General features: G+C 45.3%; 6 protein-coding genes across 6 annotated transcripts; 4 read left to right on the top strand and 2 right to left on the bottom strand.

Annotated features, from left to right (window-relative positions):
* Positions 1-381: 381 nt before the first annotated feature.
* On the top strand, positions 382-2,608 carry I206_104081 (uncharacterized protein; the record flags this gene model as incomplete). Its single annotated transcript, XM_070202885.1, has 8 exons — positions 382-450; positions 502-750; positions 823-1,032; positions 1,088-1,291; positions 1,362-1,426; positions 1,483-1,550; positions 1,608-2,477; positions 2,532-2,608. 8 exons carry the CDS (start codon positions 382-384, stop codon positions 2,606-2,608), a joined length of 1,812 nt encoding a protein of 603 aa, XP_070058986.1.
* Positions 2,609-2,971: 363 nt separating this feature from the next.
* I206_104082 (chaperone DnaK) lies at positions 2,972-5,352 on the top strand (the record flags this gene model as incomplete). Its single annotated transcript, XM_019156077.1, has 7 exons — positions 2,972-3,034; positions 3,119-3,186; positions 3,240-3,272; positions 3,328-3,410; positions 3,460-3,538; positions 3,587-5,183; positions 5,242-5,352. The coding sequence occupies 7 exons, from the start codon at positions 2,972-2,974 to the stop codon at positions 5,350-5,352; spliced, it is 2,034 nt and encodes a 677-aa protein (XP_019011035.1).
* A 368-nt stretch (positions 5,353-5,720) lies between these two features.
* Positions 5,721-7,112, top strand: I206_104083 (pyridoxal kinase; the record flags this gene model as incomplete). Its single annotated transcript, XM_070202886.1, has 5 exons — positions 5,721-5,784; positions 5,840-5,923; positions 6,022-6,159; positions 6,226-6,337; positions 6,389-7,112. The coding sequence occupies 5 exons, from the start codon at positions 5,721-5,723 to the stop codon at positions 7,110-7,112; spliced, it is 1,122 nt and encodes a 373-aa protein (XP_070058987.1).
* Positions 7,113-7,185: 73 nt separating this feature from the next.
* Positions 7,186-11,448, bottom strand: I206_104084 (uncharacterized protein; the record flags this gene model as incomplete). The annotated part of the gene is made up of 31 exons (XM_070202887.1): positions 7,186-7,308; positions 7,361-7,416; positions 7,468-7,560; positions 7,604-7,691; positions 7,742-7,760; positions 7,802-7,872; positions 8,027-8,064; positions 8,125-8,187; positions 8,234-8,298; positions 8,340-8,408; positions 8,464-8,511; positions 8,564-8,631; positions 8,684-8,712; positions 8,832-8,877; positions 8,925-8,937; positions 8,983-9,086; positions 9,146-9,173; positions 9,232-9,400; positions 9,468-9,569; positions 9,652-9,697; positions 9,741-9,902; positions 9,947-9,973; positions 10,020-10,081; positions 10,127-10,165; positions 10,218-10,289; positions 10,342-10,428; positions 10,481-10,584; positions 10,641-10,713; positions 10,762-10,981; positions 11,139-11,188; positions 11,235-11,448. 31 exons carry the CDS (start codon positions 11,446-11,448, stop codon positions 7,186-7,188), a joined length of 2,448 nt encoding a protein of 815 aa, XP_070058988.1.
* A 6,100-nt stretch (positions 11,449-17,548) lies between these two features.
* I206_104085 (1,4-alpha-glucan-branching enzyme) lies at positions 17,549-20,321 on the bottom strand (the record flags this gene model as incomplete). Its single annotated transcript, XM_070202888.1, has 15 exons — positions 17,549-17,760; positions 17,817-17,892; positions 17,945-18,107; positions 18,162-18,230; positions 18,277-18,349; positions 18,405-18,717; positions 18,766-18,827; positions 18,884-19,095; positions 19,143-19,248; positions 19,292-19,339; positions 19,387-19,418; positions 19,465-19,831; positions 19,954-20,156; positions 20,213-20,240; positions 20,291-20,321. The coding sequence occupies 15 exons, from the start codon at positions 20,319-20,321 to the stop codon at positions 17,549-17,551; spliced, it is 1,995 nt and encodes a 664-aa protein (XP_070058989.1).
* Positions 20,322-20,662: 341 nt separating this feature from the next.
* On the top strand, positions 20,663-21,139 carry I206_104086 (uncharacterized protein; the record flags this gene model as incomplete). Its single annotated transcript, XM_019156071.1, has 2 exons — positions 20,663-20,845; positions 20,900-21,139. 2 exons carry the CDS (start codon positions 20,663-20,665, stop codon positions 21,137-21,139), a joined length of 423 nt encoding a protein of 140 aa, XP_019011029.1.
* Between the last annotated feature and the right edge of the window lie 36 nt (positions 21,140-21,175).

Here is a 21,175-nt window from a genome sequence, read left to right on the forward strand (position 1 = left end):
AGACCACAGAAATGCTAATCAATGTGAGTGCAAAGGTGATTTCTACGATATATGATATTGATATTGATTTAACCGTATAAGGATTGGTTGAATTCGTCTAGCTCAGTCATAGGGAATGGCAAGCCTAACGAAACAAATATAGGCACTCTCTGGGAAGAGGTGTGATTGCCCTCGTGGCATGGAGATGGTTTACCAATGTTTCCCCGATAAAGCCGGTCCACCACTGAGGTAATGGATTGAGCTGTGGCAGTCGCGTCAACTCTGGTGTACTCCTTTTGCTTCACCTCCACTTCACCTGGTCCACTTTTTATCGTCGGTTTAACCATCTTCGTTGTCTATTTGCCACCGTACTTGACGGAATCGCTATCACGCTGTACCACAATGTCCCGCAACAGGAGAGCTGGAGGAGGCGTAAGAGGTCCTTCTTCCGCCTTGACCTCTTTCCTTGCTGTAAGCCAAAGCCCATAGTGCGTCGCTAGCATCACTAACGTTTCCATACAGGGTCTCGGCGTTGAACCTGCTACCCGTATCACTACGTGGGGCAATACGTCTGGACTAAATGCAGATGGTACAGGTAACCAAGGTGATCAGCCATCACTCGCACATGATGGTCCAGTTATCAATCCGCAAGATCAGCTCGATCCTGCCGGTGCAGTAACGGCACATAATGTGATTGCTGGTCCCACAGACGCCGGTGATGGTACAGTCGAACTGAAAGATGAGAATAGAAAGAGGAAGAGAGGCGTCGTTGTGAGTTACTTTTATCTCATACCTCAATACTCCTAATATTCACGTTAGTGAGGCTGATCTTTTCGCTTTTAGTCGGATGAAGATGAACCTCTCAACAAAAGAAACCGAGCAGCTTCCATCGATTCGGATGATCTAGACGCAAATGATGTACCGCCGGTCGAATCTAGTAAACCGAGCAGTACGCCTAATGTTATTGCTCCAGCGGAAAATGTAGCTCCAGGACCTCTGAGAGCTGTTGGAGAGTTTATGGAGTGTGGTCAGTGTGCCAAGCGGTTCACAGTAGTATGTTTCATGCGCATAAGTTGTTCATAGATCGATATTGATTGTCGTTTGTCAGACTGCCTATACCAAGGAGCACCCTTCCAAAGCTTCAACCTATTTATGCGTCAACTGCTGCTACACTCTCGGTTTGGATCCGTTTGCAAAGGTAAAGAAAGCACCGATTAGGAAGAAAGCACCGGGGAAGAAGGAAGATAGAGCCAAGGTCGTGCACTATGAGCAGAAGAAGGGGGCCTTAGCTTTGGGAGATTTATGCATACAAGTAAGTATCATATGTCATACTCACACTGACAATTCAGATCATTGGTAAATACATCGAGGACGTAGATCAGTTGGGCGATATAGGTGGTATCAATATGGACAAAGTCTGCAAAATCATATCGAAGAGTCGACGTTTGTGAGTAATTATGACCATGACTACAATCAGTCTTCCTCGCGCTGACCATATCTCAGAACACCGGAGACAGCCCAATTATTCTACTCCGCGGATAGGGATACGCTCGCCATGTATGACTGTACTCGTGAGTGACTTGTCATGTTGAAGACCCTTTCTCAGGATTTCACTGACAATGACATAGGGCTCACACCCGAGGCATTCACTGCAATGGCAAAATTATGTCCCAAGCTTACTTCGCTCCACCTTCACCTGTGTGGTCAACTTTCAGCAGACGCCATGACTGCTTGGGGCAAGTCATTGAAACAACTGAAAAGGATTGAGCTTTTTGCCCCTTTCCTCGTTCGTAAAGACGGATGGATTAACTTCCTCAAATCGACTGGAAAGCGTCTCGAAAGTTTCCTTATCACTCAGTCTCCCAGAATCGATCTGGAAATCATCCAAATCCTCGTCAAATCGTGTCCCAACCTTGTCGAGCTTCGTTTAGCTGAAATTGGTCTACTCGACGACGCTTGTCTCACAATCTTACAATCGTTGAGAAAGCTAAAATATCTCGATTTGTCAGCTGCTGGTACGCCTTTGACGGATGATGCGGTAATCGCTCTTCTCGCCGCTGTTGGTGGACAATTAGAGGAACTCAACCTTGCAGAAAATGCCGATCTCACCGACGTCGTCTTACCAGGTATCGCTGAACATTGCCCACGCCTTCACCGCCTGTCTCTTCGCAATGTGGTAGAATTGACTGATGAGGGTGTTGCGGATTACTTCTCCCTACTGAAGAAGAAAAGTAGACCAGGACTAGAATGGATAGATCTAGAGAAAGGGCACGATCTACAAGATAACTCATTGAGGAATCTGATCGCCCATTCCGGCAACACCGTAGAAAAGCTCAACTTGCTTGGTTGGAAAGGAGTTTCAAATGATTGCCTTGCTGAATTAGCTACATGTAAACACCTAAAAGATCTAGATATCGGATGGTGCCGACAAGTGACCGATTTCACGATCAAAGATGTTCTGGAAGGATGTAAAGAGATTCAATCTGTGCGGGTTTGGGGTAAGTCTCACCTACTGTCGAGGCAAGGCAAATGCTAATTTGGCGGCTGAACAGGATGCAATCAACTGACAGACGCTATCCCTCGTAAAAAAGGTGTGCAAGTGATAGGAGTAGAAAGCCACTCGATATAGTCGTTGCAATCAATTTCATACAGTAGCCATAGGATACGTTGTAGATTTGTAGATTACTATGAGCATGTAATAAAATAAAGCACTTACGCCACCATCGGTAATTCATAACATAGGGGGTGTGCAAGTAAGTGGGGGGTGATGTTAAGGTTTTAGGTTTATTACCGATTGACTCCGACGGCATCAATTTTTTTGGTTATTATCATAGAACTCGCTAGATCAGAATATTCCAACTTTTACTTTTTCCGCCTTTTACTCGTATTTTCATCATCAATCAACTCATTTGTATATTCCAACCTTTCTCTTTTCAGCTTTTATTACTCATTGTCCCTCAAACCCTCTAAAAAACATCGACACGCATTCAAAATGTACTCGATCGCTCGTTCTCTCAGATCAAGCTCGACTCTTAGTCCTTTGCGAAATGTCGCTGTAAGTAGATGTTTTCTCAAACCTCCACATGTCGTCGATCGTCAACTAATTTTTTCGTCATTATTGCCACTCACGTATGTGCAGAGATCTACCTCTCCCCTCCTCACCTCCAAAAGATTCAACAGTGGAAAAGTATCTGGACCGGTAGTTGGGTGAGCATATTCAGATGTTCCTCTTCAAACGCCTTGCTGACGACCATTCACAGTATCGATCTCGGTACAACCAACTCTTGTGTCTCGTGAGTGGGACAGATAGCCCGTGTAAAGGAATTACTACTTACCATTGGTGTGCAGGATATTCGAAGGTGGTGCTCCTAAAGTATTAGAAAACGCTGAAGGTGCCCGAACAACACCTTCCGTGGTCGCTTTCACCAAGGGTAAGCCATTTGCTAGATTTTACGTATCTTTACTGACAATCCTCTTCAGATGGAGAACGATTGGTCGGTCAACCAGCCAGACGACAAGCTGTCGTCAACGGTGAAAACACCATTTTTGCTTCTAAACGGTAAGCATCCTCTTGCAGATACTTCGATGTTCGCTGACCATTTTGCAGGTTGATCGGCCGAAAATTCAAAGACGCTGAAGTACAAAAGGATATTGGAAATGTACCATTCAAGATCGTTGCACACACCAACGGAGATGCTTGGGTTGAAGCTCGAGGAGAAAAATACTCACCATCTCAAATCGGTGCTTTCGTTGTTGGAAAGATGAAGGACACTGCTGCCGCCTACCTCGGAAAACCCGTTAAACACGCTGTCATCACTGTACCTGCTTACTTCAACGATTCGCAACGTCAAGCCACTAAAGACGCTGGTTCCATCGCTGGTCTTGAAGTTCTTCGAGTAATCAACGAACCTACTGCCGCTGCCCTCGCTTACGGTCTCGACAAGACTGATTCTGCCGTCATTGCTGTTTACGATTTGGGAGGTGGTACATTCGATATCTCCATCCTCGAAATGCAAAAGGGTGTATTTGAAGTCAAGTCGACCAATGGTGATACCCACCTTGGTGGTGAAGATTTCGACATTGCGCTTGTCAACCATATTCTCGCCGAATTCAAGAAGGAGTCCGGTATCGATGTTTCCAAGGACCGAATGGCTATCCAGAGAATTCGAGAAGCCGCGGAAAAGGCCAAAGTAGAATTGTCTAGTGCCGGAGCCACTGATGTATCCCTTCCATACATCACTGCCACCGCTGATGGACCTCAACACATAAACCTCAACCTCACCAGAGCAAGATTCGAATCTATCGTCAAGCCTCTTGTAGACCGAACCATCGACCCATGTAAGAAGGCTTTGAGCGATGCCGGTGTCAAGGCTTCTGAAATCAACGAGGTCATCTTAGTTGGTGGTATGTCTCGAATGCCCAAGGTCGTTGAGACCGTTAAGGGTGTCTTTGGTCGAGAACCCAGTAAGGGTGTCAACCCTGATGAAGCTGTCGCTATCGGTGCTTCCATCCAAGCCGGTGTCCTCGCTGGTAACGTCACCGATATCCTCCTTCTCGATGTCACTCCTCTCTCCCTCGGTATCGAAACCCTCGGTGGTGTCTTCACTCGATTGATCAACAGAAACACCACTATCCCTACCAAAAAATCGCAAACCTTCTCAACCGCCGCCGATGGTCAAACCGCTATTCAAGTCAAGGTGTACCAAGGTGAACGAGAGTTGGTCAGAGACAACAAGCTCCTTGGTGACTTCCAACTGACTGGTCTCCCACCTGCACCAAAAGGTGTCCCTCAAATTCAAATCTCCTTCGACATTGATGCCGATGGTATCGTCAACGTCGGTGCTATCGACAAGGCCACCAACAGAGAACAATCCATGACCATTGCCTCATCATCCGGTCTTGCCGATTCCGAAATCGAGCAAATGATTGCTGACTCTGAGAAATACGCTGAAGCCGATAAAGCTCGACGACAAATCATCGAAGAGGCCAACCGAGGTGAAAGTTTCGTTACCGATACCGAGAAATCCATGGCCGAATTCGAATCTCAACTTGACAAGGAAGAGAGAGAGAAGGTCAAGAAGCTCCTTGGTGAACTTCGAGAAATCGCTGCCAAGGGTGCCGCTGGTGATGCTAGTGTTAAGCCAGAGGATATTAAATCTGCCTTGGATGCTGCTCAACAAGCTTCTCTTGGATTATTCCAAAAAGTAAGTGTTGATACAGAAGGCTGCTCTCGTCATCAGCTAATATTAATGCACTCCGTAGGTTTACGAGAAGAGGAACGCCGAATCTCGAGGTTCCGAAGGCTCTGAATCATCGTCTGCTTCTTCAGAATCAGAATCATCTTCATCATCCGAATCGGAAAAGAAGCAATAAGTTTGAAGGATGAATAGTAGATTGGAAAGTCGTTAGGGGTATCTGCGCGTTCAGAATCCAGGATAGGAAGGCTTGGGGTGTCGTAGCTGCGATGTTGATCGCATTTTCTTCCATATTTAGCATAATATAGTCTGCGCATAGACAACAACCATTACTTGTAGTACAATAATTACAAAATGCAAGGAAGAATTCACTTCTCATAATTGAACAATTACAACTAAAGCGCGCAACTTCGGTCTTGACCGACTTTGTTCTTTATACTCTCGGCTTACCGCCGAGTCGGATTATCAACAAGCATCTTCTACCTCTTGTCTTTATCCGTAAACCGTTCACCACAGCCATTACAACTGGAAGCTTCTCTTTCAGGCATGACAGCTCTTGACCCATCACGGGTACTGTCTATTCAATCGCACGTCGTTTCAGGCTATGTTGGTTCGTAGAAAGCCTCCCGTGTCAACCACCTTCCGCTAATTGATTGAGCGTCTAGGTAATCGAGCCGCAACCTTTCCACTACAAACATTAGGATATGATGTGGACGTAGTAAACACTGTGCAATTCTCGAATCATACAGGTGGGTATAGACGTTGAAGGACAAAGCTGATGTTGCAGGTTACGGTCATACGAATGGTCATAAGACAACTCCTGAGCAGCTCACATCCATCTTCGAAGGACTCATAACGAATGGCTTGGTTGCGCATTCCCGTATACTGACGGGTTACGTGCCGGGCGCGGAAGCATTGGAAGTGGTAGCGGAGCAGATACGTAGGATGAAGGACAATAACCCGGAGACACTATATGTGCTAGACCGTGCGTATTGCCCACATCTCTTTTGGCCCTCGATAGCACTAACGGACACACTTCAAAATTAATTAGCCGTAATGGGCGACATGGGCACTGGTCTATACGTGTCGCAAGACGTAGTTCCCATATATAAGGAAATGCTGAAGTTAGCTAGTATCATTACACCTAATCAATTCGAAGTAGAGTAGGTGAAGGCTTGTTACTTAACTGTAATAGCTAGCTGATGACCTTTCAGATTACTCTCAGGCATCAATATAACCTCTATAGAAACGTTGCACACTGCACTTCAACAGTTGCATACTGCAAACTCTTTGGCTCACATCGCATTCTCATCCATCCCACTGCCCATATCCCTAGTCACCAGCCTTGATCTTCCGTCCCCTCCAGAATCCTATTTACGGCTGCTCCCCGACCCCTTCCCTCCGTGGTATGATGCCGTGGGTGTAGGCAAGCCTGAAGATGAAGTCCTAGTGTGTTTCGCAAGTTCATGGCAAGACGACAGCATGAGAACATGGGCTTTCGCATTACCAACCATACGAGGATACTTCTCGGGTGTCGGTGATCTCTTCTCTGCAATGGTTTTGGCTCATTTCAAGAACCCCGAATCCCAATCCAGCCTACCACCTCTAGCGCATGCCGTCTCCAAAGCGCTCTTAACCGTACAACAAATTCTGCTCCGAACACACATCTATTCGCTCATACAGACTGGCACATCTGGTACTGCTACTCCTCGACCACTTCATCACTCACCTTCGGAGCCACAAGGCTCTGCAATCCCATCTGATGTGGAGCTGGACGAGATCAATCCTATCAATCCAAAAGACCCGAAACGCAAAGCGAGGCGAATGAGATTGAGGGAGCTCCGAGTCGTCCAGGAGCGCGCGTTGATCGCGGACGGGGGCGAAGGTTGGCCTGGTAAGGAATTAGATTGGCCGTCTGTATTACGTGACGAAGCATAGAATGAATACATATATCATATAATTCAATAAAAGAATGAAACCGGTTCTACAACGACATCGATACTACACATGTTTATTCCTTGAAAGTCTTTCTCAACTCATCGATAGTGTCCTCCTGCAGATTTCGTAACGTTGCGGCTAACGCTGTATTGTCGCCATGGGAGTTCTTGAGCAAATACACCAGCTTGTCCCGAAGCTGTCCGGCCAGTTCAGACCAAAGCCACGAAAAGACATATTTCCTGACTCACCTCGAAGAGTACTTTTCGTCGCTTCACCAAGGCGTGAGATGCGGTTGAGTTTCGGCCTGCCAATTGTGATCTAGGCTTATGATTTTGGACCAAATAGAACGACTTACCTTCCTTGTCCAAGTCGCTCAACCTCGTAGCTACTTCCTTCGCACGCGACATGACTTTTGAAGGTAGGAAAGCCAATTTTGCCAGTTCCAGGCCTGTGAGTCTTGTTAGTGTACTGATGATCCTGCGGTCACATACCATAATGCTCCAAGATTGCTGGACCTTCTTCGACTTTATACTGGAAATGAGAGCTGAAAGCCTCGTTGTTGTCTCCCACCCTATTGTCCTGCAGCGAAGTGAGAAAGTAGTGTCTGTAATCAGGACCCACAAACTTACTTCGACTCTCAAATGCATTCTAAGAAGGAATCAGCGGAGCTCGATACCGTCTGAACTCACTTCACAACTCCGGGTAAAGCTCCGAAGGTAGTAGCTAGATCGTGGAAGTGGGTCGTGAAGAAAACGAAGACCTGGATCGTGAGTTTGTGCCACAAGCCCTGGAACTCACTTTACGTTCGATCAAGCACTCGGCAATTGCTTGAGCCAAGCCCAGTCCTTCAAGTGGGGCCGTACCGCGTCCAAGCTTCCAGTGGTCAGTCGGAAATCACAGCCGGACCTGCTTACCTCATCGACGAGGACTAAAGATTTGGGTGTTGCAAGCCCTGTTGTCTGTAATCAGCATCGTGACGTGTGATATGACATTGGTTCGATAAGCCGTTTACCTAGGATCATCGCAGATGTGGCCATTTCAGATGCAAATGTAGACAGATTCTTCTCGAGCGAATCTACAAGCGTAATAATCAGCGCCAGTCTCAGAGAGTCGGTACTTGCCATCGTTCGACAGTCGACTGAGCAAAGCATCAGGCAGTATGAAGTTGGCGTAACGGGCTGGCACACTGTGAAACGTCAATTCATGTTGTTCGCGGTCTGAACTCACTAGCAGCCAAGCATTGCCTGTACGGTCAACAGTCCAACTTGTCGAAGGAATGTACTTTTTCCAGACATACTGATGGTCGTCACTGTCATCACGCATCGTAGGAATTCCAGTGAGACGAACCTACTTCGGGCCTTGTATGAGTTGGAAAGAAGCGTGACCCCGGACAACATAGCTACAATGAGTCAGAAACAGCTCGATAAGTTGATTATAGAGTAATCACGCACATGTCATTGGGAACACACTCGTCGGTATCCAGGGTCCTATCAAGGATTGGGTGTCGTCCGGCCCGAACCTGTGTGGTGAGTGAGTAAGCCAAATCTTCTGCTGGCTGAGGCAACACTTACCGCAATATTGTCCGTGAAATCTGGACGAACTATGGTCATATATCAGAGCCTCAACATATCACATCGGATCGGGACCGGGGCTCATCATACCGCAATCGCCGTCTGGATGATACCACGTCAGTTGGCATAAGGAGCTAGTTGGGCTTACGTGAAGCTATCTCGGCAAAACCAGCTAGTACATCGAGTTTTGCGATCTATATACTTTAGTTCAGCTAACAGCAGCTTAGTTTATACTGCTCACGGCTATACTGCAACTGTAGAGCCCACCTACGCGTCAGCTGGTCACCTTCTTGCTTAACTCACTGATGTCTCCCATAACGGAGGTGAGCAGCGCCGCCACGATCTCCTCACTCAGAGACAAGACCTCTTGCTGTGCCTGCTCCAATTTAGCATTGCGCTGGAGCTGAAGAACGACATGAGCTTTGCCATCAGTGACCAATTCGTTGATCAAAGGCAACCTACCAGCTCATGTGTTGTGAACGCGATTTTGCTGAAAGCAAAGGTCAATCTTGTGTGACGATGACCATAGTCCTCGTCGGTCCACTTACCCGCTTTTCTTCCGATCAAGATTGATACACTCGCTAGGTAATCTCCCGCCTTCCAGATCCTGACTATTTATACAAAAACGAAACTTGCTCGCTACGGGTTCAAGTCTGCTGGATATGCCATATTGCTCTACATAGATTGTCAGGTTTGCGGTGTCGACGTCATGCTCACCTGAAAAGTCCTTGTTCACTAAAAGCTGATCAGCCTGTTCACGCTTGTTGGATTATTCAAAACTTACATTGTTCAATATCATCGAGATTCTCTCTGTAAGTTTTACGCGCAATGTCGAGGAGTTGATTGCATTCCGACTTGACGGCATACAAGCGAGCTGTTGAAGAAACTTTTTTCTTGGGATTTGCGGCGGTCCCGTCGGTGTTGAGGTATTCTTTGTGTCAGCTATGTCATCGGCAGTCGCTGCTTACTCTGTATTTCCGACTGAATCATGGAAAGTACCGGATCGGCAAGCTCCTGCAGAGGCGTATCAGCCGTCGAATAAAAACCATCGCCTTACGTCGTGTATCTCCTTCATCATCTTGCTCTTGCCATGATTGAGCTCAGCGGTTAGATTTCTTACTGCTTGGACAAATTTTTCGAGCTGGAGTAAGATCGAGATCCGAAAGTCCGTGACGTTTTCAATACGAGCATGAGTTCCGGTCCTCGTAGCCTGAGATGCCTAGTCATTAGTAGCGGGCCTGCATTGCCTTCTTCGATGCGGACCTGGTTGATCAGCCTGTCAAGGTCGGTCTGCACAAGTGCTATCAGCGGATCGATCGGGAATGGTAAGACGTACGTTGGCTAATTTGCCCATACGGTCACGTATATCTCTAAGCCTCTCGGGCGACGACACAAGCTCTAATCCATTTAAGCGACACAAATATGCAAATGGATGGAACCCACCCGTTACAGCATCGAGTCTGGTCAGAATAGTATCCCTCACTGATAGTAGCACGAATTCAGCAGTCACTTATCTTTGAACAGAACCGCTTACCATTACATGGCTGCAATATGTTACTTCGCAGAAGTCGAGACCCCATGGGGGTGAAACATCGGTTTAGGACACCTAGCCAACCAAAAATCAGTCCCCCATATTGATCAGTTTGAAGATGAATTACCGTATAGAGTACCGGTCATCTTGTGAGTCAAAGAGTTAGCCACGAGCTCGAGATTCTTGACAGTATCAGTATCGATAAACATAGTTCCTGAAGCGGTATTAGATCACTGTTAAGCCTATCATAAAAGGTAAGAGCCAACCTTCAGAAGTTGCATAACGAATTGGAAGAGTTTCCCGGCTATAGTGCAAATCTTCATGTTCCAGATGCTTGAAGAGAGCGGAGGTGGCACAGAGTGCGAAATACCTTCGGTCAAAATCAATTTAGGCAGATCATCTGGGAGACAAGTTGACCGCATTTACTTATCGGAAATGGCTAGGAGGGTCGAAGTCCTCGCTTCACCAGGTACACCAAGCTTTTTGATGTATTCCGCTCCTGACAAGATGTAAGCGTGCGCTAGCGGTGAGCTCAGATGTCCCTCACCCAGATCCTTCACCCAGTAATCTCGAGGGACGGTCTCGCAGGTAAGCTCGAAAGTGTCTTGCAATCGATCAATGAGACGAGTACTGCTTGCCAAGGTCTCCCCATTGACACGTTTACCGTCGGGGATTATAATTGAACATGGGGTATACATGGTCAGATGTTGTATCGTTTTGTGGAAAGCTGAATAGTCTGCATCAGCTGAAACGGCATGGGAAGCGCCCTTACATGTCGTATCCGCGAACTTGCGGAAAATTCATATCAGTGCGATTGCTTCGAAGTCTTTTCTTACAGTAAACTTGCTTGGGTGATCACAGTCTGCTCGTGCGTGAGTATAGATCAGTATCGAGAATCAAGGTGGAGAGCGTCAGAGTGCTTACATGTCCTGTCTTGAGACTGTGCGCAGCTATACCAAGTTCCTCACCGGCACCTACCTTGAAATCAGCCATGGCGCATGTGTAGCTGTTTTGACTTGCCTCTGGACTGAATAATGGCGATTTGATATTCTCTAAGGTCATCTGCACGAGTTGATGCATGAGTCGATGGAGCAATGTGTCTGCCACCGCTTTCGATGCTCCTTCTAGTTGAAGCTCGACCATCATCTGGTGTATCAGCATATCTATCAAGGGGTCGGAAGTTAGAGTCGTTGTTATCTGGATTGCCTGCTCCACGAGGCAGAACCGGGAACATGTTGCTGGTGTAGATTCTCTATCTGGTTAACTGCCTGAATTCAGCGCGACTTTTTAGTCAGTGAAAGGTGTGTTCAAATGATGGCACCGTGGTATAAGACGGGTGCTTTGAGAGCTGAATAATAGGTAATTGAGGAAGGGAAACGGAAGTAGAGAAAGAGGAAGACACTTGAAGACATCGTCAAAGATCAGTGTTGCTTTCTGGTATACATGTCAAAGCTTGTGTCCATGTCTCGAAGTTGACGTCAGCTACGGTAATTCACTGCTCTACTTTTACGGGTAAGTTGAGTAACCAAATTCGGAAGTCATGGCGCATATCATGACGTCATCAGATTACTCTTCTCTATGACTAGAGTATTTCAATTCACAAACTCTGCTAGCTTCCTTCATCTTTCATTCTTCATCTACACCTGAATGCTTTGCATGCTGGAATTGCTTCCAGCACTTATCCGTCGATCCCGCTCCTAGAGGACTCCTCCTGTCCATCGTAGTACTACATAAGTCTGATGTCAGGCCTAGGCTTAGGATTGATTGCCTTCTCTCAGCCTCTACGCTGAAGCCTATTTTACAGTCGTCATCATTATCACAACTCTTATTGAAAGAACGACAATAGAAGCATACGCTGCTCGGCGTACGAGCGTGATGTACCTATCGAGCTATGGGAACATGCTCACAGTCTTCTGCAGTTCCCGCGCCGTGCGTTATCTAGTCTAGGACACGATCATCAGCTTGACCTCGATCTAATCAAGGAATCTCGACCAGACATCGCAGAATCAACTCGTCGCTGCCGCCTACAACCGCTTGCTGTGGTCAGTGTCATCTACATCACACAACACCCTCCGATGCCTGCCGACGAGGTCCGGACAGCCGCAGCCGACGTCGCGGCTTTTCGAAACGACAAGAATCACGAAGGGACACCCGGTTCATGACCTACATGACTTGATGGCGACACCACTTGCTCGTCTTGGCTCTCGGTACGCGATACTGGTCGAGCATTCCAGCCCGATTTGAACACCGTGCTAATGCATCAATTCAGCGGTATCACCTTAGTACTGCCGCTAATATCGAGCTGATATCCGCAAATTTCGCCGTAAATTCGCTTTGGCCTCAACTTATCCTCGTTGCTCTCGTTCGGTCATGGGCCTCGGTTGACAATGACCTACAGCTGTCAGCCGACAAGAGGTGACTACCATAATTTGAGATCCATTCAACGGTCTACTCACTGTACCAATTGGTGTCGAGCTTGGGGATCCTCTAACTCTGAGTATCAAGCCTATCCCCCTTGGTGTTTGTCCTTCCGCCATCCCCATATGACCCGGTATCCCTTTGGATGGTTGAGAGACCATCATGCTAAGGATTCTAATCGATCAGTCCTGTCAACCCGTATATGCGGTCCACACCTCAAGCACTGGCGGGACCACTGAGCCGTGCGCTAGCTATCGCTTACTTGAGCCCTTCGTTCACCTTGCTACTTTCTGATGGGCTTCCTTGTAACATCCGATACAACGGGTTCTCATCGAGTGATACCTTTGGCCGTTGTTTTGTACAATTCTCCATACTGACCCATTCGGCTCTGCTTGTCAAGATACATATCTGATGCATGACAAATGGAGAAAGATGCAAAAGACAATTTTGATGGAAAACCAAGCTGATTGTACAAGTATAGAGACAGAGGTGCACCTTGCAAGAAGGAAGAGTGGTGTCAGAAGTGGTAATGAATCAATATACAAACACTCTCCCTTGTTCCATTTGCCTTCCAGTGTCAAGTGAACCTTCCAGATTTCTTTGATAAATCTGCAGGTGCAGATTTTGTTCATGAGTCTGCTAGGGTCTTTTCTAATGGTCCACAGATACTTGATATGGTGCTGTCATTCACCTTCTCTCCCGATCAAGTGACATGTTACAATCCGTCCTGAATCAAACCCTTGGTATACAAGACAAATAGAAAGTGAAAGTTTACCAGCTTGAGGTTTACCACATGGTCAAACTTGTGGGACTTGTGACATGGTTGGACAGCAATATACAACTCAGATGGATCCAATAAGTTGCAGTGGGTTGAAGAAAATGTGATGGATTGATGATAAGTAGTCTTTCAAACAGGGTTCAGTGAGTAGTTTACAAAAGTATCTACTACAAGGCTATGAAACTTATGATTATAACTTATGGGTACAACTACTTTGTGTGACTATCGATAATCTGAACCGTGGAGGGAAAGGTTATACCTTTTACAGGGACCAGATTTTCTCATGGAAAAGTTCTAAGAGGCTTTTTAGAAGGCTTGGTGAGTGTCGGAATGAGTGATCTAATGCCACATTTGTCTGTACCAAACTCTGCTTAATCCTGAGGCGCGTCTCACTAGTACGTTATTACTTGTACTTAAGCTTAATTGTCTTATCTTTACTTATTCTTTCCCTTTTATACTTTGTATATGCAATATATGTACATCTCATATTCTGTCATGCTTCAGTTGTTGACAAAGCTACAGTTTGTCCAGGCAACTACACCACCATTAAAATTTGAAGATGTAACCAGTAGTAGACCTTCTAGCGTCTAAGTCTCCATCCCAATGTGCATCCACATATCCAAGTACAACTCTTTTACTTGACTTGATCTAGATGTTAAGGTCAAATCTGAAGGACCTCTAATATATCTTAAACAATGTTCTGCAGCTTTGCCAATGAGAAGTATTCCATTTATAACTATATCTTAATAAAACACTTGCTGCATGTAACAAGTCTAGTCTTGAGATTGTTGAGACATATAAGATTGAACCAACCAATTGAGGATATGGAAGATGGTGTGCTTATTCATGTAACTTCCCCTCTCACCGTTTGATGTATAAGCAAGAGTCAAATCTAGTTGGTGTCAAACCTTGTGACTTCAACCAAGTATCCAATTCTTTGTTAAAACATCTTGGTGATTGTACAAGTCCATATAACAATCTTCTAAGTAATAAGACTTTATTTGCAGGAATATTGCTTCCTTCAGGCGGTTCTAAATAAATTGTTTCTTTTTACTCTCCCTTGAAAAAAGCTGCAATAACATCAACTTGATCACATTCTAAGTCCAAATGGTCAACTGATGATAAAAATACTCTATGTGGATCCTCATTAGCTACACCAGCATGTAGTACATCAATAATCTACACCAACACATTTGGCAACCTGTCTAGCTTTATACTTTGAAGGTTGACCATTTTCTCCATCAATTTTTTTGAAGTAAACCCATCTTTCTCTGAAGTGTATGCATATTATCAGTCTATTGACAACTTCCCATACTTTATATTTGCTCATCTTTTCTGATTCATTTTTGATTGCTAAATTCCATTGTTGCTGATCACCAGATGATAAAGCTTCTTTATAACTTTGATGAAATAAAGTTGACATGGCTGCCATGGCAATAGCATAATCATCTGTGATAGGTAATGGATCAATTGATTCTTCACTGGTATCGAGTTGTTTATCTGTGACGTTTTCATGACTTGTGTCAATTTGCTCTACTGGATCAGGTGAATTTGAGCGATTTTGAGAATCAACTCTTGACAATAACCTAAGTAGCTGGCAAGGACAGTTGGGAAGTCGTTGGTTTGACACCTTTGGCACATTTGACACTTCATTTGTGAATTCTGGCAGTAAAGTCAATTTTGACACCTGAGCTGGTGAATTTTTTTTGCTGAAGATGGAGTATTTGTTTCTATGACCGCTTTTGACACTGTTTCTTCTTTGTTGAATACCACTTCTCTTGTTATCTTAATCCTCTTATCTTGAATATCAAATATTTTATAGTCAGATGGACTATGATCATTGGCATAACCCTGGATTCACCTTCTTTATATCTGAGTTCTAACTTGTTTGTATTTTGATTTTCTCACCAGAACTTTGAAGTCTGTCAAATTTGAGCTTCTTGTCAAACCATCTTCCAAAAGAAATAGCTTTTGTCTACCAGTTGTGCACAATTTCTAGAAGATGATGTACAAATAGCAGCTTCAGCCCAAAAAATGTTCAAGGGAGGTTTGTTTTGGTAGAGTCCTGTTACCATTGAGTATTATCAAATGAACTCGTTCTCCTCTTGTATTTTACGCATGACCACCAGGGGCAATTGCTGTATGTATGATTCCTTGGTTAAGAAGTATTTCCTGGCCAAGTTTGACATGAATTCTCGCCATAGATCAGACTCATTCTGGTTGACAGGGAGTTGTGATGTTTTCCTGCTATTCTAATGTAGTTTTTGATTGCTAAAACGCTTTTGACTTCTGTTTCAGTAGTGTTAAATGAATCTTTCTTGTGAAGTCGTCATCAACCGCCAAGAAATAGCAATTACCATGTCTAGGAGGTGTCCTGGGAGGTCCCCAAAGGTCAATCAATGTGGACTGACTCAAGGTCGCTCTGGTTTAATCCCAGCTTATTACTCATGAGGCCAAACCCGCCAAGTGCTATGGCAATGATCTGATCCGGTGGAGTAGTTTCTGAGCAATCTACGACTGCAGTCCAATGACCCAGTTTGAGGAATACGGACTGGAATGAGAATATTGCTGGAATAGGTTACCTATTGCCACCAGGTTTTGTACCACAGTATTCATCTTGTGTTGGCCTCTTTGGCACAGTGTTCATGCATAGTGTGATCAAACAGTCATATGTCAGACCTCGAAGACCTAAAAAATATTGGAGCAATATTATATCACCCATGCTCGATTTCTTACCTTGGCAAGAAAAAGCAGCTTTTGAATGTTTGATACAGTCACACAAGTCTGGAAATCAACATGTAAGTTGATCAAAAGATCCAAACCAAGGATAAATGTGTTCAAAGGGATAGAAGGTGATGTAGTTGTTGAAAGTATGCTTGTCATTGCTTTAGATAATGCCGCCTGTCGTGAGGCAGAGATCTATTTCTATAGCTGACACTCACAAAAAATTGTGTTATTCCTAAATTATGTTTCTTCTTAATCCTCTACTCCATCATGTCAAATCTTTATTCAACAGTCCGGGCAGCAGTTGAGACGACAGAGGTGTGGCCAGAAGTGATATACAGATGTGTTCTGACCTGCCCCACATCATCTATTTTGACTGACTATCTTAGGAGACTCTCAGAATAACTTCTTGCACAGATCTCAGAACAATCTCTAAGACGCATCTGAGAGTAACCTCTGAGACGTTTCTAAGAGAAATCTCTGAGGCGCATGCATCTAAGAAAAATTCCTGAGACGTATCTCAGAGTTGACTCTGAGACATATCTCAAAGTTGATTCTCAAGCTACTAAACTTTCACTTTCTATCTGTCGTTTTTACCAAGGGTCCGGTCCAGGACAGATAGATTGTTACAAGACGATGATATGCGCAAATGGCATGCTGAAGGTGTATGCATGAACATGTGCTTGCTTGATTGTTGGTATGCAGTACTTAATTGAAGGGACTCTCTGTAGCATACACTGAGACATGCCTCTAGCTGTTACAGTTTGGACTGGATCAAACACTTAATATACAAGACAGGCGAAAACTGAAGGTTTATTGACCGGAGGGTTACAGCCAGGTAAAAGCTTGGTGGGATTTGGGCTAGATCCACAGAACTGAACACACCTTACATGCAGTGCAGTGCAGATTTGGTGTGGAAGTCTTGCATGAAAGTCAATCAACTGTAGCAATGTTAACAGCAATAGCGAAATGTAGGGTCTTGGCAAATGCAAATCATCAACCAGTCCCGGCTACGCCTTCTCCTGGTTGACCTTCAGCTTCGTCTTGAATAGTCTGCAAAATGCCGATGATACAGGGCGTGTGAAGCTTGGGACTGGAACTGATTTGTCAATGAAACGCCAAAAAGGTTTGAGGAATGGTAACAGATCAGGTTCGAAATCAGCCAACGGATCTTCCATCAAGCATACCCCTCAAACCGTGGGTCGATATCCACCACGCGACCATGATTATTAATCAGTTGCGCATCATGACATTGATATTTTTTTGTTTGAAAAGCTAAGCACGACTTTGCTTTGGGCTTTCGTATTTTGCAATTCGGTCTGCATCGTTACAACATGGGTCAATATTCGATGCATCGTCTTAGTCATTCTTTCATTTTGCTACATATTCGCGTCCGTCTATCCGTGATGATGCTCTATAAACCCAAAACTAGCACGGTTCTCGAGGGGGAGTACACCTGCACCCAGTTCTTGCGGCCGTTCCATTCCATCGGAGTAGTGAAGTAGCGCCCCGCAAGATCAATTCTTTCGTGTCCTCCAAACTTCTTTTCGTCACTTGAAAGGATCACCTTGTACTCCCCTGGGGTCTCGACTCCGACACGATAATCAGCGAAGGATTGCGGCGAGACTGCATATGCATAGTGAGCGGATCTGAGTATGGTGGCGTTTAAAGTATAAACGTACAGTTGAAAATGAAAAGCAGTCCCGCTCGCTCGAATACGATGACTTTATCAGCTTCGTTCTTTAGAGAGACGTATGCCTAAGTGCATTGTCAGCCATGCTAAGCTTACAGAGTGCCACGGAAGGCGTACCTGAGGAGAACTAAGCCACTTGTACTTGTCTTCAAGCCAATTCATTGTGACGTCGAACTCGTTCAAGTACTTGTAACGAAGAAGTTCATCGTCTACAAGATTGAATTGACGACGGGCGTGGGCGAATGAGTTCCCGTTCCCTTCTCGCGGGAAGTCCATCCATCTAAGCATATGATTTATTAGCTGGAACAGACTGGACTTGAACGGATTGGCTCACTCTGGATGACCAAACTCGTTACCTTCGAAATTCAAGTACGCTTCTCCTCCCAATGTGTGCACGATGAATCTTAAGTGAAAAGTCAGCGAAGAAGAAGGCGAATTGCGAAACGCACCTGATCAGTTTGTGTAGTGAGAGACCCCTGTCTATGACCGGTGTCATGGGCGAAAGGTCAGACATGTTTTCATCTATATGACGGGGTCTTGTTAGTCAACCGTTAAGGAGGAGAGAAGTGCGACTGACACATTTCCTTGTCCATCAGCCAGAATGCCAAAGTCTTATCACCAACAAGGGCTTGATCGTGACTTTCAGCGTATGAGACGCTCTTTTCCAAGTGTCGACGATTGGTCAAGGTATGTGCCACGTTACCCATATCCCACTCATCGTCGGTCTGCTCCTTGAGCATTTTGATCCACATGTCGGGTACAGCCATGGAGAGACGGTAATCGAAGCCTACACCTCCTTCATATACTGGACGACCCAGAGTTGGCATGCCAGAAACATCTTCTGCAATAGTGATTACGTTCGGATAGAGCTCATGAAGCATTTGGTTGGCCTGCAGGTAAATCAGCTAGATGCAAGAGAAGGAAGATAAGGTACTCACCAACATCAAGTAGACCATAGCCTCGAGATCGACCGATTCTCCAAAGTATTCGTGGTAACCACCTAAGAAGGTCAGCAGAGCTCGGCTATCTCTTTGGACCCACCTGAGAAACCGGTACCGATACCGTGATGAGTATACATCATACTGGTGACACCGTCAAACCGGAATCCGTCGAACATGTAGACATCCATCCAATATCGCAGGTTAGACAGAAGGAATCGGAGCACTTCATGATGGCCGTAATTGAACAGTCGAGAGTCCCACAATTCGTGTTTACCTTTGGCACCTCCGTGGAAATAAAGGTGATCGGTTCCATCGAACTCGTTGATACTGAGGAAACATTCAGCGGCTGCCCTGTAATTCTGGTCAAAACTTACCCATCCTCGATGTTCTTGCTAGCGTGTGAATGGACTACATCGAGTAAAACAGTCAAGCCCAACTCATGCGCCTTATCAATCAGAGACTTGAGCTCCTCAGGTGTACCTAAGCGATTGATCAGCTTCGAGCTCAATTTGAGGAAGCTTACCATAACGAGAAGACGCAGCGAAGAAATTGCTGACTTGATACCCGAAAGCTAAAACAGATGTCAGCAGGGATGGGTTCCAAGCACGTAACACTCACAGGCGTAGTAGGCGTGCTCCATCACGGCCATCCTGTTAACCGATTAGCTCGGTAATTCTGATGATAAGGCTTGCTTACATTTGTATACAATTGTACCCTAACTTCTTGATTCTGGGCAAAACGTCGGTCTCGAACTCTTTATATGTCGTCACTCGCATATTAGGACTAGATATGCCGACTGTAGAGGTCAGCTTGATCATGCCTGTAATACACTTACCATGAGCCTCGTATATTTTCAAGCCTTCCGTGGATCTCGTCGAGTGACCGTGTTTAAACTGGTATATCTGTTCTTTAGGTGGATTCCAAAATCTGCCTTCATATATTGGGGATATAGCAAGATCTTGAGTAACACGGGATATCCAGGTTGGGATTCTATCAATTGAGCCACCTGTAGGAAGGGTCATGGAGATTTTTATCATGGAGTCGTGTGGAATAGCACAGACGCCTGGTGATTTAGGCGGAACATAACATTCCCAAATCCCAAAAGCAGACTTTGTCATAGGGTTTGCGGAATGAGACCAATTGTCTAGAGTATTAGCTACAGTCTAGTCGCAGTTCGAGACTTACTGAACTCTCCAATCAGTCGAGCTTCGGTAGCGTTTGGAGCCCATTCTCGGTACCGTACACCTCCACTTTCATCAACCTGAAGACCCATCGATTTGTATCCTTCTGAGAAGTGAGCAAGACCGCCTTCATGCGTTTCGATTTTGTCGAGCTGCTTCTTGTACGCATCATAACGCGCCCGCAATGCAGGACTAAATGGCTCGAGCCTGTAGGGGTTGTCAGCAGTGTTGTTACTCAAAGGTCAAATGAGAGGGCTACTCACCATGGGTCAGATAAGAGGACGCCGGTACCTATAAGTCTGATGAGCGAAATACGCAGTGCGGCTCGTAACGTGACTTACCGTCTGTGGGCATTTGGGTAGTGGAAGTCATTTTCGAACGGATATGAAGTTGAGGATGAAGTAAAGAGATTAGATGGTAATAATGTATAATGTGTTGTGGTATATCAAGGGAATGTTGAATGTTGGTCGGTGCATGACGTTGGGATTGAGGAATGCTTTAAAGATGCACCGTGGGGCGTGTGAATGTGGGGCCTCACTTGAGACTATGCCGTCATCATTTAGTTTCTACCCCCATTTAAATATTCATTCATCTTATTAAACCTCGTGGTTTTTGTTTTCTTTTTATTGATTCCATTTGAGTTGCCGCTCTTGCTAACGGTCATATTTTGGGCTCATCGCTTACCCATTATATGACAATTGATTCCACCCGTCATGCCAAACTACTACGACGAGCTCGAGATTGAAGATTTCGCTTGGGATCCTGTGGCCAAGCTTTTCCATTATCCTTGTCCCTGTGGCGATAGATTCGAAATATCAAAAGGTCAACTTCGGGACGGAGAAGAGATCGCTATATGTCCGAGTTGTAGCTTGATAGTGAGAGTGGTATATGACTATGTGAGTGGTTGAGTATCTGGTCGATAGAGTTTATGCTGATGGTACTGTATGTAGCTCGATTGGGAAGATTATGTCACATCAGACGAAGAGGAAGATGATGCTGAATCGCTAGAAACCCCTCCTACGGAGACTTCAAATGAGGAGCCAGCAGTCGTCGACAACAAGGAAGATTCCAAGGGCGAAGATAGTAGACAGCAAGGCAAAGAGGAAAAAGCAGACGAGGCGGACCCGGACATAATCAAGGTGCTAGACAGGCTTGATTTGAAAGACAATAAGCAGGAAGGGACAAAGTGAAGTGTAGAACCGTGAGGATGTGGCAAGGTAGTCGTA

This window comes from Kwoniella pini, chromosome 5 (assembly GCF_000512605.2).
Source record: "Kwoniella pini CBS 10737 chromosome 5, complete sequence".
Classification (NCBI taxonomy): Eukaryota; Fungi; Basidiomycota; class Tremellomycetes; order Tremellales; family Cryptococcaceae; genus Kwoniella; species Kwoniella pini.